This window comes from Schistocerca serialis, chromosome 6 (assembly GCF_023864345.2).
Source record: "Schistocerca serialis cubense isolate TAMUIC-IGC-003099 chromosome 6, iqSchSeri2.2, whole genome shotgun sequence".
NCBI lineage: Eukaryota > Metazoa > Arthropoda > Insecta > Orthoptera > Acrididae > Schistocerca > Schistocerca serialis.
In genome coordinates this window covers 530,208,736-530,221,932 of record NC_064643.1, presented here as the reverse complement: position 1 = coordinate 530,221,932, position 13,197 = coordinate 530,208,736, and the positions used below count along the sequence as shown (strand labels likewise).

General features: G+C 40.6%; 1 protein-coding gene across 3 annotated transcripts in view; it reads right to left on the bottom strand.

Annotated features, from left to right (window-relative positions):
• Nucleotides 1-13,197, bottom strand: part of LOC126484170 (structural maintenance of chromosomes protein 6) — a 198,795-nt gene that overhangs the window by 87,628 nt on the left and 97,970 nt on the right. For all 3 annotated transcript variants that reach the window (XR_007587821.1, XM_050107576.1, XM_050107577.1), the window contains exon 11: nucleotides 10,187-10,368. Coding sequence is in view for 2 of the 3 variants with exons in the window: in XM_050107576.1 (XP_049963533.1) it covers nucleotides 10,187-10,368 (182 nt within the window). In the remaining variant the exon portion in view is untranslated. The remainder of the gene's footprint in view (nucleotides 1-10,186; nucleotides 10,369-13,197) is intronic.

The window sequence follows — 13,197 nt, the reverse complement described above, 5'->3', positions numbered from 1 at the left end:
TCAACCCTTCTGCCTGAAGAAGGAGCCGCTGGCCCCAAAAGCTTGCCAATCACAACAGTCTTATATTGGTGTTTGTGTGTTCTGCCGCTGCTTGGTGAGTAGACTTTTTATCTATACAATTCAATAATTTTATCAACAACTGATTGTTTTCATTGTTATAATAGCTCTAGCATTAGTTATCCATAACCCCCCCCCCCCCAAAAAATCAAATTTTGGCAGCATTCCCTCGTACTGATTTACCATGCTCTACCATATTTTCCTGCGAACTTATTTATTCTTAGTTCTCTGCCTCAAGAACCATGGTCCTTGATGTGGTGGGGTGGATTGCGTGTATCAACCATACAAACTACTCAACAATGTGTGCAATCATGTCAGAAAATGAAGATATCAGATTAAGATATGAGTCCTGAAGAGGGACAGCAGCCTTTTCAGTAGCTTCAGAGGCAACCATGTATATGACTGACTGATCTGCCCTTGTAGTGTTAATCAAGGTAGCCATGCTATGTCAGTTCTGCAGATGGCTGAAAGCAAGGGGAAACTATAGGTGTTATATTATTTTGATAATGTGAATCTCTACTTTATGGTTTAATGATGATGGCATCCTATTGGGTACAACATTCCAGAACGGGTCCACATTCAGATCTTTGGGAAGGGGGACAGCAAAAGAGGATGCTATCATTAATTAAAACAAATCTGGTATTCTATGCGTCAGAGCATGAAACATTAGATCTTTTTAATCTTGTAGGTAGGTTAGCAGACTTGTAAAGAGAAATGGATAGCTGTAGTGTCAGCTCTCTGAGACTGCAGATGTGAGTGCAAGTTGCGCTTGTGCTTGCGTGTGTGTGTGTGTGTGTGTGTGTGTGTGTGCGTGCGTGTGTGAGTGTGTGCGCGCGCGCGTGTGTGTGTATGTGTGTCTACTGCTGACAAAGGCCTTTAATGGCCGAAAGCAATGTTTGTGTGAATCTTTTTATTGTGCCTATCACGGTTCAGCATCTCCACTATATGGTGAGTAGTAACTTGAGTAGTCATTTTTCTTCTCTCGTATTGTTACATTCCATCATGGATAGGTTCTAGTTAGATACAGTTGGAAATAGCAAAGTATGGTGGAAGGAAGCACAGAATTTCTTATCAGGTGAATACAAGGTTGTGTTGTTGTGTGGTCTTCAGTCCTGAGACTGGTTTGATGCAGCTCTCCATGCTACTCTATCCTGTAAAAGCTTCTTCATCTCCCAGTACCTACTGCAACCTACATCCTTCTGAATCTGCTTAGTGTATTCATCTCTTGGTCTCCCTCTACGATTTTTACCCTCCACGCTGCCCTCCAACGCTAAATTTGTGATCCCTTGATGCCTCAAAACATGTCCTACCAACCGATCCCTTCTTCTAGTCAAGTTGTGCCACAAACTTCTCTTCTCCCCAATCCTATTCAATACCTCCTCATTAGTTACGTGATCTACCCACCTTATCTTCAGCATTCTTCTGTAGCACCACATTTCGAAAGCTTTTATTCTCTTCTTGTCCAAACTGGTTATCATCCATGTTTCACTTCCATACGTGGCTACACTCCATACAAATACTTTCAGAAACGACTTCCTGACACTTAAATCTATACTCGATGTTAACAAATTTCTCTTCTTCAGAAACGATTTCCCTGCATTGCCAGTCTACATTTTATATCCTCTCTACTTCGACCATCATCAGTTATTTTACTCCCTAAATAGCAAAACTCCTTTACTACTTTAAGTGTCTCATTTCCTAATCTAATCCCCTCAGCATCACCCGATTTAATTTGACTACATTCCATTATCCTCGTTTTGCTTTTGTTGATGTTCATCTTATATCCTCCATTCAAGACACTGTCCATTCCGTTCAACTGCTCTTCCAAGTCCTTTGCTGTCTCTGACAGAATTACAATGTCATCGGCGAACCTCAAAGTTTTTACTACTTCTCCATGAATTTTAATACCTACTCCGAATTTTTCTTTTGTTTCCTTTACTGCTTGCTCAATATACAGATTGAATAACATCGGGGAGAGGCTACAACCCTGTCTCACTCCTTTCCCAACCACTGCTTCCCTTTCATGCCCCTCGACTCTTATAACTGCCATCTGGTTTCTGTACAAATTGTAAATAGTCTTTCGCTCCCTGTATTTTACCCCTGCCACCTTCAGAATTTGAAAGAGAGTATTCCAGTTAACGTTGTCAAAAGCTTTCTCTAAGTCTACAAATGCTAGAAACGTAGGTTTGCCTTTTCTTAATCTTTCTTCTAAGATAAGTCGTAAGGTTAGTATTGCCTCATGTGTTCCAAATTTCTACGGAATCCAAACTGATCTTCCCCGAGGTCCGCTTCTACCAGTTTTTCCATTCGTCTGTAAAGAATTCGCGTTAGTATTTTGCAGCTGTGACTTATTAAACTGATAGTTCGGTAATTTTCACATTTGTCAACACTTGCTTTCTTTGGGATTGGAATTATTACATTCTTCTTGAAGTCTGTGGGTATACTACACTCCTTCCATCTTTCTGCCTTCCCTTCTTTGCTTAGAACTGGGTTGCCATCTGAGCTCTTGATATTCATACAAGTGGTTCTCTTCTCTCCAAAGGTCTCTTTAATTTTCCTGTAGGCAGTATCCATCTTACCCCTAGTGAGACAAGCCTCTACATCCTTACATTTGTCCTCTAGCCATCCCTGCTTAGCCATTTTGCACTTCCTGTCGATCTCATTTTTGAGACGTTTGTATTCCTTTTTGCCTGCTTCATTTACTGCATTTTCTCCTTTCATCAATTAAATTCAATATTTCTTCTGTTACCCAAGGATTTCTATTAGCCCTCGTCTTTTTACCTACTTGATCCTCTGCTGCCTTCACTACTTCATCCCTCAGAGCTACCCATTCTTCATCTACTGTATTTCTTTCCCACATTCCTGTCAATTGTTCCCTTATGCTCTCCCTGAAACTCTATACAACCTCTGGTTCTTTCAGTTTATCCAGGTCCCATCTCCTTAAATTCCCGCCTTTTTGCAGTTTCTTCAGTTTCAATTTGCAGTTCATAACCAATAGATTGTGGTCAGAATCCACATCTGCCCCTGGAAATGTCTTACAATTTAAAACCTGGTTCCTAAATCTCTGTCTTACCATTATGTAATCTATCTGATACCTTTTAGTATCTCCAGGATTCTTCCAGGTATACAACCTTCTTTTATGATTCTTGAACCAAGTGTTAGCTATGATTAAGTTATGCTCTGTGCAAAATTCTACAAGGCGGCTTCCTCTTTCATTTCTTCCCCCCAATCCATATTCACCCACTATGTTTCCTTCTCTCCCTTTTCCTACTGACGAATTCCAGTCACCCATGACTATTAAATTTTCGTCTCCCTTCACTACCTGCAAAATCAAATAAGGAGTAAGTCCAATAGAAAAAAAAAGTCAACATGAACAACATAGTGACTGAGATTAAACAAACTGTGTAGCACATTTAGGTAGCTGAGAAATTAATTGCGATGAGAACTGTCATACAATAGTGGGAAAAGAAAGTTAAGGAAAAATAAAAGGAGAACATAGATTTGGGAAAGGGGAAGCAACCTGTACAAATCTGCAACACCATAATATAATCAATGTGAATGCAAAGTTTAAGAATTACAAAAGATTTTTATACATGTAAAAGACCTGGAGTCACTGGAAGGTTTAAATAGATTATATAATAATGAAATCAAACAATGGAAAATCCAGTATGGAATGTAACAATACCAGAGAAGGAAAGTTGCTACCCATCATACAGTGGATATGCTGAGTCACGATAGGCACAACAAAAAGATTTACACAATTGTAGCTTTCGGCCATAAAGGCCTTTGTCAGCAATACACACACACATTCACGCAAACGCAACTTGCACACACGTCTGCAGTCTCAGAGAGCTGAAACCACACTGTGAGCAGCAGCACAGTGCATGATGAGAGTGGCGACTGGGTGGGGGTAAGGAGAAGGCTGAGGCAGGGAGGGGGAGGGATAGTATGGTGGGAGTAGCGGACAGTGAAGTGTTGCAGTTTATACAGAGGGCAGAAGAGAAGGTGTGGAGGGGAGAAGGGGTAAGTAGCGGAAAGGAGAGAAATAAAAAGAAATTAAAAGACTAGGTGTGGCAGTGAAATGATGGCTGTGTAGTGCTGGAATGGGAACAGGGAGGGGGCTGGATGGGTGAAGACAGTGACTAATGAAGGTTAAGGCCAGGAGGGTTACGGGAACGTAGGATGTATTGCAGGGAAAGTTCCCACCTGCGCAATTCAGAAAAGCTGGTGTTGGTGGGAAGGATCCATATGGCACAGGCTGTGAAGCACTCATTGAGATGAGGGATATCATTTTTGGCAGTGTGTTCCGCAACATGGTGGTCTACTTGTTTTTTGGCCACAGTTTGTCGGTGCGGACTGGAGTAGGTTGTGGTAGGAGGGTGTATGGGAGAGGTCTTGCATCTAGATCTATCGCAGGGGTATGAGCCATGGGGTAAGCGATTGGAAGCAGGGGTTTTGTAAGGATGGATGAGTATATTGTGTAGGTTTGGTGGACGGCGGAATACCACGGTAGGGGGAGGGGGGGGGGGGGGGGGGAAGGATAGTGGGAAGGAAATTTCTCATTTCAGAGCACGACGATAGGCAATTGAAACCCTGGCAGAGAATGTAATTCAGTTGCTCCAGTCCCAGATGGTACTGAGTTACGAGGGGAATGCTCCTCTGTGGCTGGACTGTGGGACTTTGGGAGGCGGTGGGAGACTGGAAAGATAAGGCACGCAGAATCCTAAACCCCTCACCTTGGTTAAGATTCATTGATGACTTCTTTGCTATCTGGACTGAAGGCGAGGACACCTTATTCGCATTCCTCCAGAACCTCAACAACTTCTCCTTCATCTGGTCCTACTCAACCCAACAAGCCACATTCCTTGATGTTGACCTCCACCTCAGAGATGGCTACATCAGTACCTCCGTCCATATCAAATCTACTAACCACCAGCAATACCTCCACTTCGACAGCTGCCACCCATTCCATATCAAGAAGTCCCTTCTGCACAGCCTAGCCACCTGTGGTCGTCGCATCTGCAGTGACGAGCAGTTCCTCTCAAAATACACCAAGGGCCTCACTGAAGCCTTCACTGACTGTAATTATCCTCCCATCCTTGTAAAAAAAACAAGTCTCCCGTGCAACTTTCCTTCTCTGGCATTGTTATATAATAGTGAGACAGAGATATGGAATCAAGGTTTTAAACTACATACAATTTGCAGGAGATTATATGGACTCTGAGCATATTTTATTGAATATGACGTGCCGACAAAAGTTGAAGAATTTAGGAAAATGTAGGAATTTAAGAAGGTGGTACAATTCAACTACCAGAGAATGCTGGGAGTTTCAAAGGCAGCACAAGGCAACAACTAACTGAAATGTTGAAAAGGTAGCTTTCAGATACAAAGTAGTGAAGGCAGCATACGAAGAAATATACAAAAATGCAACGTCCAGTAGAAATCCTTGGATAACACATGAGAGGTAAAATTTGACTGCTGAAAAGAGAACGTTAAAAAACACAGCAAATAAAACAGGCAAAAAGGAATACAGAAACTTAAAAAATAAGACTGACAAGAAGGAAAATCTGGCAAAGAATGAATAGTTAACTGTAGAAATTGCAGACGCAAGTCTGCATATGGGAAAGATAGATGCCACTTGCAGGAAAACTAAAGAAGCCTTTGGAGGAAAGAGAAGCAGCTGTATGAACATCAAGAGCTCAGTCAGTACGCCAGTACTAAGCAAAGAACAGAAGGATGGAAAGAACATATAGGTGTCCATAAAGGCAAGAAACTTGATGACAATAATGTAGAAAGAGAGAGTGTAGTGGATCATATTATTTTTTCTCTTGTTCTTTTCTTTTTTATACATATAAAATATTTTGTGGCAAAGATAATATTTTCAAAGATAGAGATACACTCTTCAATTGATTAATTTCTGTATATTCACCTGTTTGTCTCTATAAGTGGTAGCGGGTTGATGTATGACGAGTTCCGCTGAGTTAGTACTGATAAAAAAAATGTGTATTCTAACAGTACATTAAAGAAGTGTTATAAAACTTATTAGGGAGGTAAAGTTTATACATGGATATTTATACAAACAACCGCATCTGTTCATAATTTGACCTGTGCTGAGAATCTGCATCAAGAGGATTGAAACATACAAGAGGAATTTGTGTGAGCAGATAAGAGGTGATTAGGTTGGGTTCTGGAGAAATACAAGAATATGGAAAGCAATACTGACCCTACAATTTATCTTGCAAGAGAGGTTGAAGAAAGGCAGACGCACATTCACAGTTTTCATAAATTTAGAGAAAGCTACTGACAATCATGGTGTTTCACATCACTCCAAAAGAGGTTTTCCACACTGTGACAGTTATTGATCAGATAAAAAGGTACGGCAAACTAATTACTGTCTTAAGTGTATGCCAACAGGTAATTAGACAGACAGAGGAATTGCTCAAGACCAAAACTGAGCTAAATGCTAAAATGGAAAGTTAAATGGTGATCTGAGAGCTGAAAAAAATCATGTGAAGTATTTAATTATCGATTTGAATACCAACAAAAATAACAAATTTCTGAAATTATAATAAATTGTATAAAAAAAAAAAAAAAAAAAAAAAATCTACCCACCAAGTGTCGGCAGGAAAAAAGTACATATCACAGTTATGGAAATCTGCAAGCTTTTGGGGCCTGTGGCTCCTTCTTTTGGCAGCAGGATTGAAGGGAAAGGAAGAGAGATGAAAGGAAAGAATTGGAAAGGTTTAGGAATTGGGAGAGTTACAGACCAGATGCCCAGAACCCCAGGCCATTAGAGAATTTACAGATGGGATGAGAAGGAAAGACTGTTTGTCACGGACTGCACTGGGAGAGATTTGAAAACCTGAAATCTTAAAGGTGGAAGACAGGGTAATAAGCAAGACAGAGATTGTTACAATGAAAACAATCAATTTTTGACGAAATAATTTAATTGGATAGATAAAAAATCTACTCACCAAGCAGCGGCAGAAAACCCGCATAAAAGAAGGTTGTAATTAGGCAAGCTTTCGGAGCCAGTGCCACCTTCTTCAGGCAGAAGAGTTGAAGGGGAAGGAAGGGAGGTGAAGAAAAGGACTGGAGAGGTCTAGGAAAAGGGGTAGAGACGAGAAGTCATTAATTGTTTCTTGCCACTAACATACTTCACATATGACCAGAATCTCTTTGGATTTTCTGCCAGGTTTCGAGACAGCATTTCGTTGTGGAAACTGTCATAGGTATCTCGCATTGAAGTTCGAGCTAAATTTTGAGCTTCTGTAAAAGATGGCCAATCTTGGGAATTTTGGATCTGTTTAAATTTGACATGTTTGTTTCGTTGTTTCTGGAACAGTGATCTAACCTGTTTTGTGTACCAAGGAGGATCAGCTCCGTCGTTTGTTAATTTACTTGGTATAAATTCCTCAATTGCTGCCGATACTATTTCTTTGAATTTAAGGCACATCTGGTCTACATTTATATTATTAATTTGGAATGAGTGGAGACTGTCTCTCAGGAAGACGTCAAGTGAATTTTTATCTGCTTTTTTGAATAGGTATATTTTTCGCTTATTTTTCGGGGATTTGGGGAGTACAATATTCAGTCTTGCTACAACAACCCTGTGTTCACTAATCCCTGAATCGGTTTTGATGCTCGTTATTAACTCAGGATTATTTGTTGCTAAGATATCAAGTGTGTTTTCACAACCGTTTACTATTCGCGTGGGCTCATGAACTAACTACTAGAAATAATTTTCAGAGAATGCATTTAGCACAATTTCGGATGATATTTTATGCATACCTCCAGAATTAAACATGTATTTCTGCCAACATATCGAGGGTAAATTAAAGTCACCACCAACTATTATCGTACGAGTTGGGTACGTGTTTGAAATCAAACTCAAGTTTTCTTTGAACCTTTCGGCAACTGTATCATCTGAATTGGGAGGTCAGTAAATGGATCCAATTATTATTTTATACCAGTTTCCAACAATGACCTCTGCCCATACTAACTCAAAGCAAGTATCTATTTCAATTTCATGACAAGTTAAACTACTTCTGACAGCAACAAACTCGCTATTGCCAACCGTGTTTAGCCTATCCTTTCGAAACACCATTAGGTTCTTCGCAAAAATTTCAGCTGAGCTTATATCTGGCTGTACCCAGCTTTCAGTGCCTATAACGATTTGAGCATCAGTGCTTTCTATTAGCGCTTGGAGCTTTGGTACTTTCGCAACACAGTTACGAAAATTTACAACTGTTATACCAATGGTTCCTGTATCTACGTTCTTCCTGTGTTCAGCCTGCTCCCTTTGTGCTTTGTGACTGAAGCCCTTCTTGTGTTTTCCTGAGACCCTCTAACCTAAAAATCCGCCCAGTGTACGCCACACAGCCCCTGCTACCTGTGTAGCCACCTCCTGCATACAGTGGACACCTGACCTAATGTTTAAGCAGTAATCTCTGTCTTGCATATTACCCTGTCTTCCACCTTTAAGCTCTATGGTTTTCAAATGTCATCGGGTGCAGTCCCCAACAATCAGTCATTCCTTCTCATCCTGTGCAATAAGTCCCCCCCCCCCTCCCCTCCCCAACCTGTGGTTCTGGGTGACTTCCTCAAAATCTACCCCTTTTCCTAGACCTCTCCAGTCCTTTTCCTTCACCCCTCTTCCTTTATCTTCAACCCTTCTGCCTGAAGAAGGAGTCACTGGCTCCAAAAGCTTGCCTGGTTGCAACCTCCTTTTATGTGTGTGTTCTGCCACCACTTGACGAGTAGATTTTTTATCTATCCAATTAAACTACTCGCAAAACACTATGCAAGAGTTAATAAGAGCGGAAAGCTAAGTGCATTATACATGGTGAGATTATACAGGTGAGGTGGGGGCGGGGAAAAATAGCCAGGTCAGAAAATAACAAATAGTAAAAACTAAAAAGGGAGCAAAGAAAAGGAATAGTGTCTGAAAAGAAATGCTGAGACCGAATAAGTTAACATAAGCGTAGGCCAGGTGGGTGGTGAGAACTAAGGATATGCTGTAAAGCCAGTTGCCACCTGCAGGGTTCTGAGAAACTGATGTCAGGGAGGGGAGTGAGGAGAATCTACATAGCACATGTGGTGAAACAAGCAGAGAGGTCATGACTGCCATGTTGTAGAGCATGTTCAGCAACAGGATATTGTGTTTTGCCAGTATATACCCTTTGCCTATCCCCACTCATCCTAAACTGATAACTTGGCAGTAGTGACACCAATGCAGAAGGCCGGACACAGCTTATGTAACAGAAGGCACATGACATGTATCATTTCACCTGTGATTGTTCTACAAATTGACAGTTGTGACCTTTGGTGCCTGTTTCTCCACCCAACAACAGTTTCTCAGAACTCCACAAGTGGGAAATGGCGTTACACCATGTCCTTGGTTCTCGCCACCCACCTGGCCTACATTATGTTTACTTCTTCAGTCTCAACTTGCTCCCTTTTCGTTTTCTATACCTTTTATTTTTTTCACTTGCCTATATTTAAAACTGTACAATCGTAAGAGAATTTACTGGTTGGGGATAAGGTATTTAATACTTACTCTAGCTTTTACAAAATGTATTACAATGGTATAAATCTGCTTTAGGTCATAGTTATTGTAACAGGCAAGAGAGACAAACGAACAGCTGAATCAATTGCCTGAATGACAATCTAGAGAATTGGGACTCAATTCAAAATTTTCTATCTCTGTTTGAAGCTTGCATATGCTCATTTTTAATTTTGACATTACAGATATAACAAAACTTATAACCAAAAAATTTATAATTCTAAGAATAAAGAGTAGGTAGCTGTCACTTTAAATTCTTTTCTACTTTAGGTGAGACTCCTAATGAAAGGACTGGCAACACAACTCTGAAATTTTCTTCTTTTTGTTTCACCTGGTGTGGGCAGACTTATCTCTCAAATAAATAATACATCACTCTCAGAATAATGCAGCCTCTCATAATAATTCAACTTCCCCATGCTCCTACCTCTTCCCTAAATTCCACTACTTGTAATCCCCAAATATCTTGATTTTTCATTTGTGTCCAACAGTTCTAATGAAATAAAAGACTTAAACATGTAAGGAAACTTCTGGCAGATTGAAAATAATTTAAGAGACAACACTTACCCTATCAAAGAATTTCCCAATGAGTATATTTGGAGGCCTGTCTATTCTCATACTATTGATTAATGAACTTAATACTCTTGAGTCCTTTGCATTGTGCACACAGAATGAGCTTAGAAACCGTGCACCTAGGAAGTTTTCAATAGCAGGTGCCCAAGAAGAATCTTTAAGTTTAATATATGCACCTGTTGACAAAGATTATTGACAATCCGATATTTACATCATTGTTTACAATTACAGTTAAAAACAAGATACATTTATGACAGCAAAGATACTAGAATTGTCCTACAAACAGTTATATAAAGAGATATCAACCTTACCTTCACAATGCATGTCCAGTGCTGAAAACATGAGCTTCTGATAAACAAATGACATTGAAGAAGTGCAGTTTTAGTGCCCATGCCAGACTCAGACATCGAGATTGAGATGGACACACCAGTGTTGGCCATCCAGAATGGTTGTGTTTCACTTCAGCACCACAGGTAGGTGGATTTTGCATCAGTCGGCAACCCTATGGTGGTGTAAGTTAGGAGAAAATTGTGTGCATTTTCCTCATCCAGTTGTGTTGGTGTTTCCTAGGCTTCTTGAACACTTATGTAATTTTTTCACACAGTTATTCACTTATCCCCTTCTTGGTCTGCTACTGTGGCTCTCCATGTATGCTACTGATGATTCTTGGCTTTCACATTTTGGATTACCCTCAGTTTGTCCTTTCAGATTTGTGGACTGTTTTCATAGATGACCACTTGGTCTTTACAGCCATTTGCCATTTCTCAGAAACTGACTGATGACACTATCGCACTTACAAAAGTTTTGACAAGCCTGACTTCTGTATGCAAACAAGGTCTTAATGATGGACCCAAAGTTTATGGAGCTTCGGCAGCATCAAATAACATTGCATGAACAGATGTAGCTGCAATAACAACAACAGGAGAAACAAATGCAATTTCAAGAGCAACTGCAGCAGGAGCACATGAAGGAGTTACTCAAGCAAAATGCAGAGCTGACTCGAAATGAAAGCACATAGCCAGTGGACAAGCACCTGAGCCAGCTTTTGCCCCCACTCCTAACATCTGTTGTTTCTGATGTAAACAAAGAAATGTTGGGAAACCACCTATGTAGACTTATGCTGTGTTACAAAGTAAGAAATATAACCACATCCTGGACTCCAGAGCACTTTGTTACTCAGCAGTAGTAGCAGCTGACTGTATGAAGAATTTAATAAATTGTGCAGTTTACTGAGTTAGCATTTCTGCCACAAAATGCAAATTGTGGCAGCAGGATTGCAGTTTTACCATATTGAAAGAGTACCAATTGGTTCTATGCAACCTGGATAATGGACTTGCCTGAAAATGCAAGTATGAATGTCCTAATTGCAGAGTTTCATACACTGACTTTTTAATCACAGACATAGTTGTAAGATTAATATTGCAGAAGGAGGTCAAGACTAGAATTTTGAAATTGTTTGACCCCTAGTAAAGTACAACTGCAAATAGTGCAGCAAAAACATCTGAGATGTCTGCAACAGCTCAAAATGCATTTTCAGATAGTTTGCAAACAGCTAAGTTCCCTGCCAAGCATCAACAAATTAGTCCCCTGAATGACTGTCCAGAACAATGAAGGCCCACCCACCTCAGTGTCGGATTTGCTCCCATTGATGTTTAAGTCGTGTTCAGACATTTGGACATGCCACAAATGTTGCAAGTGTCCACATATTTTTGTCACATGCGTATTTTTGCTCCCAAAGTAGATTTCAGCAGACTTACTAATCAGACACAACCTAGCTGGGTGTCTACAAGTTTTTGAGTTACTTTTATAACAAGAAAATTTCGCCTTGCTCTGGATATTTCAGCTGGAGAGAGGCATACACAGACAGCATTCCCTTTCTGTTACTGCAGCACATGAGAGGCCCACCCACCTCAGTGTCGGATTTGCTCCCATTGATGTTTAAGTCATATTCAGACATTTGGACATGCCACAAATGTTGCAAGTGTCCACATTTTTTTGTCACATGCATACCTCAAGTTACAGCCCCTGGCAGTAATGTGCCAGAGCAGGAGAACAGAATGGCACACCAATCTGCCAGCGTTCACTAATACAGTATGGGTAGCAGAACCTGACCACATGTTGGTGTTCGCTTTAACTCCATGGTAAACAGAACTGGCCAAGAACATAATAAAGTCTGGGTTGAGTTGAATGTCAACAGTATTATCACACAATCCCAGACTGGAAGGGGTCAGTAGTTTCTTTCATTAACCAGGAAACATATCAGCATTTGGGCGACCCCTATGTGCAGCCGTTGCAGCAGCCGTTTATCTCATACGGCTGGCAAAAAATTCCTTTGAGAGGACAAATTACTATATGGGCAAAATAAAAGAACATGGAATGATAAATCGTCTTATTGGTTGTAAGCCAAAGTGAAATGAGACCACTCTGGATGGTCAATGCTGGTGTGTCCATCTCAATCTCAATGTCTAATCAGGCAAGGACTCTAAAACTGCAATTCTTCAATGTCATGTTTCTGATATTAAACGTGTATTGTGAAGACAAGGTTGATGTCTGTTGGCTGTAAATATTCACTGCATTTTGTTTCCAAGTAGTGGATGTGGTGAATCTAGTTTTGAGCTCGATACCATTCCAGGCTTTAGAATCATTCAGTTACTTCCTCCAACAGCAATCAACAGCTTCAATGCCTCAGCAAACCAATCAGCAAATGGAAAGAATGGAAAATGCACACTTTGGCATGCTGCTAGAGCCACTGGCAGGACCAATGAAAGATGGGAGATATTTAGTACCCTCGCCGGACTCTGATATTGAGATTGAGAGGGATGCACCAGCATTGGATTTCTGGAGTTATCTAGTTTTGCATCCAAACTATGGGCACCATGGACTTTACCTCAGCTGGCATGACCCTCTGGCGGTGTAAGCTAGGAAGAAGCGATCCCATCAGTGACATCACCTGGCCAGAATTATAGGTTTCCTCATGACATACTACAGAAAATTATGAAACATGT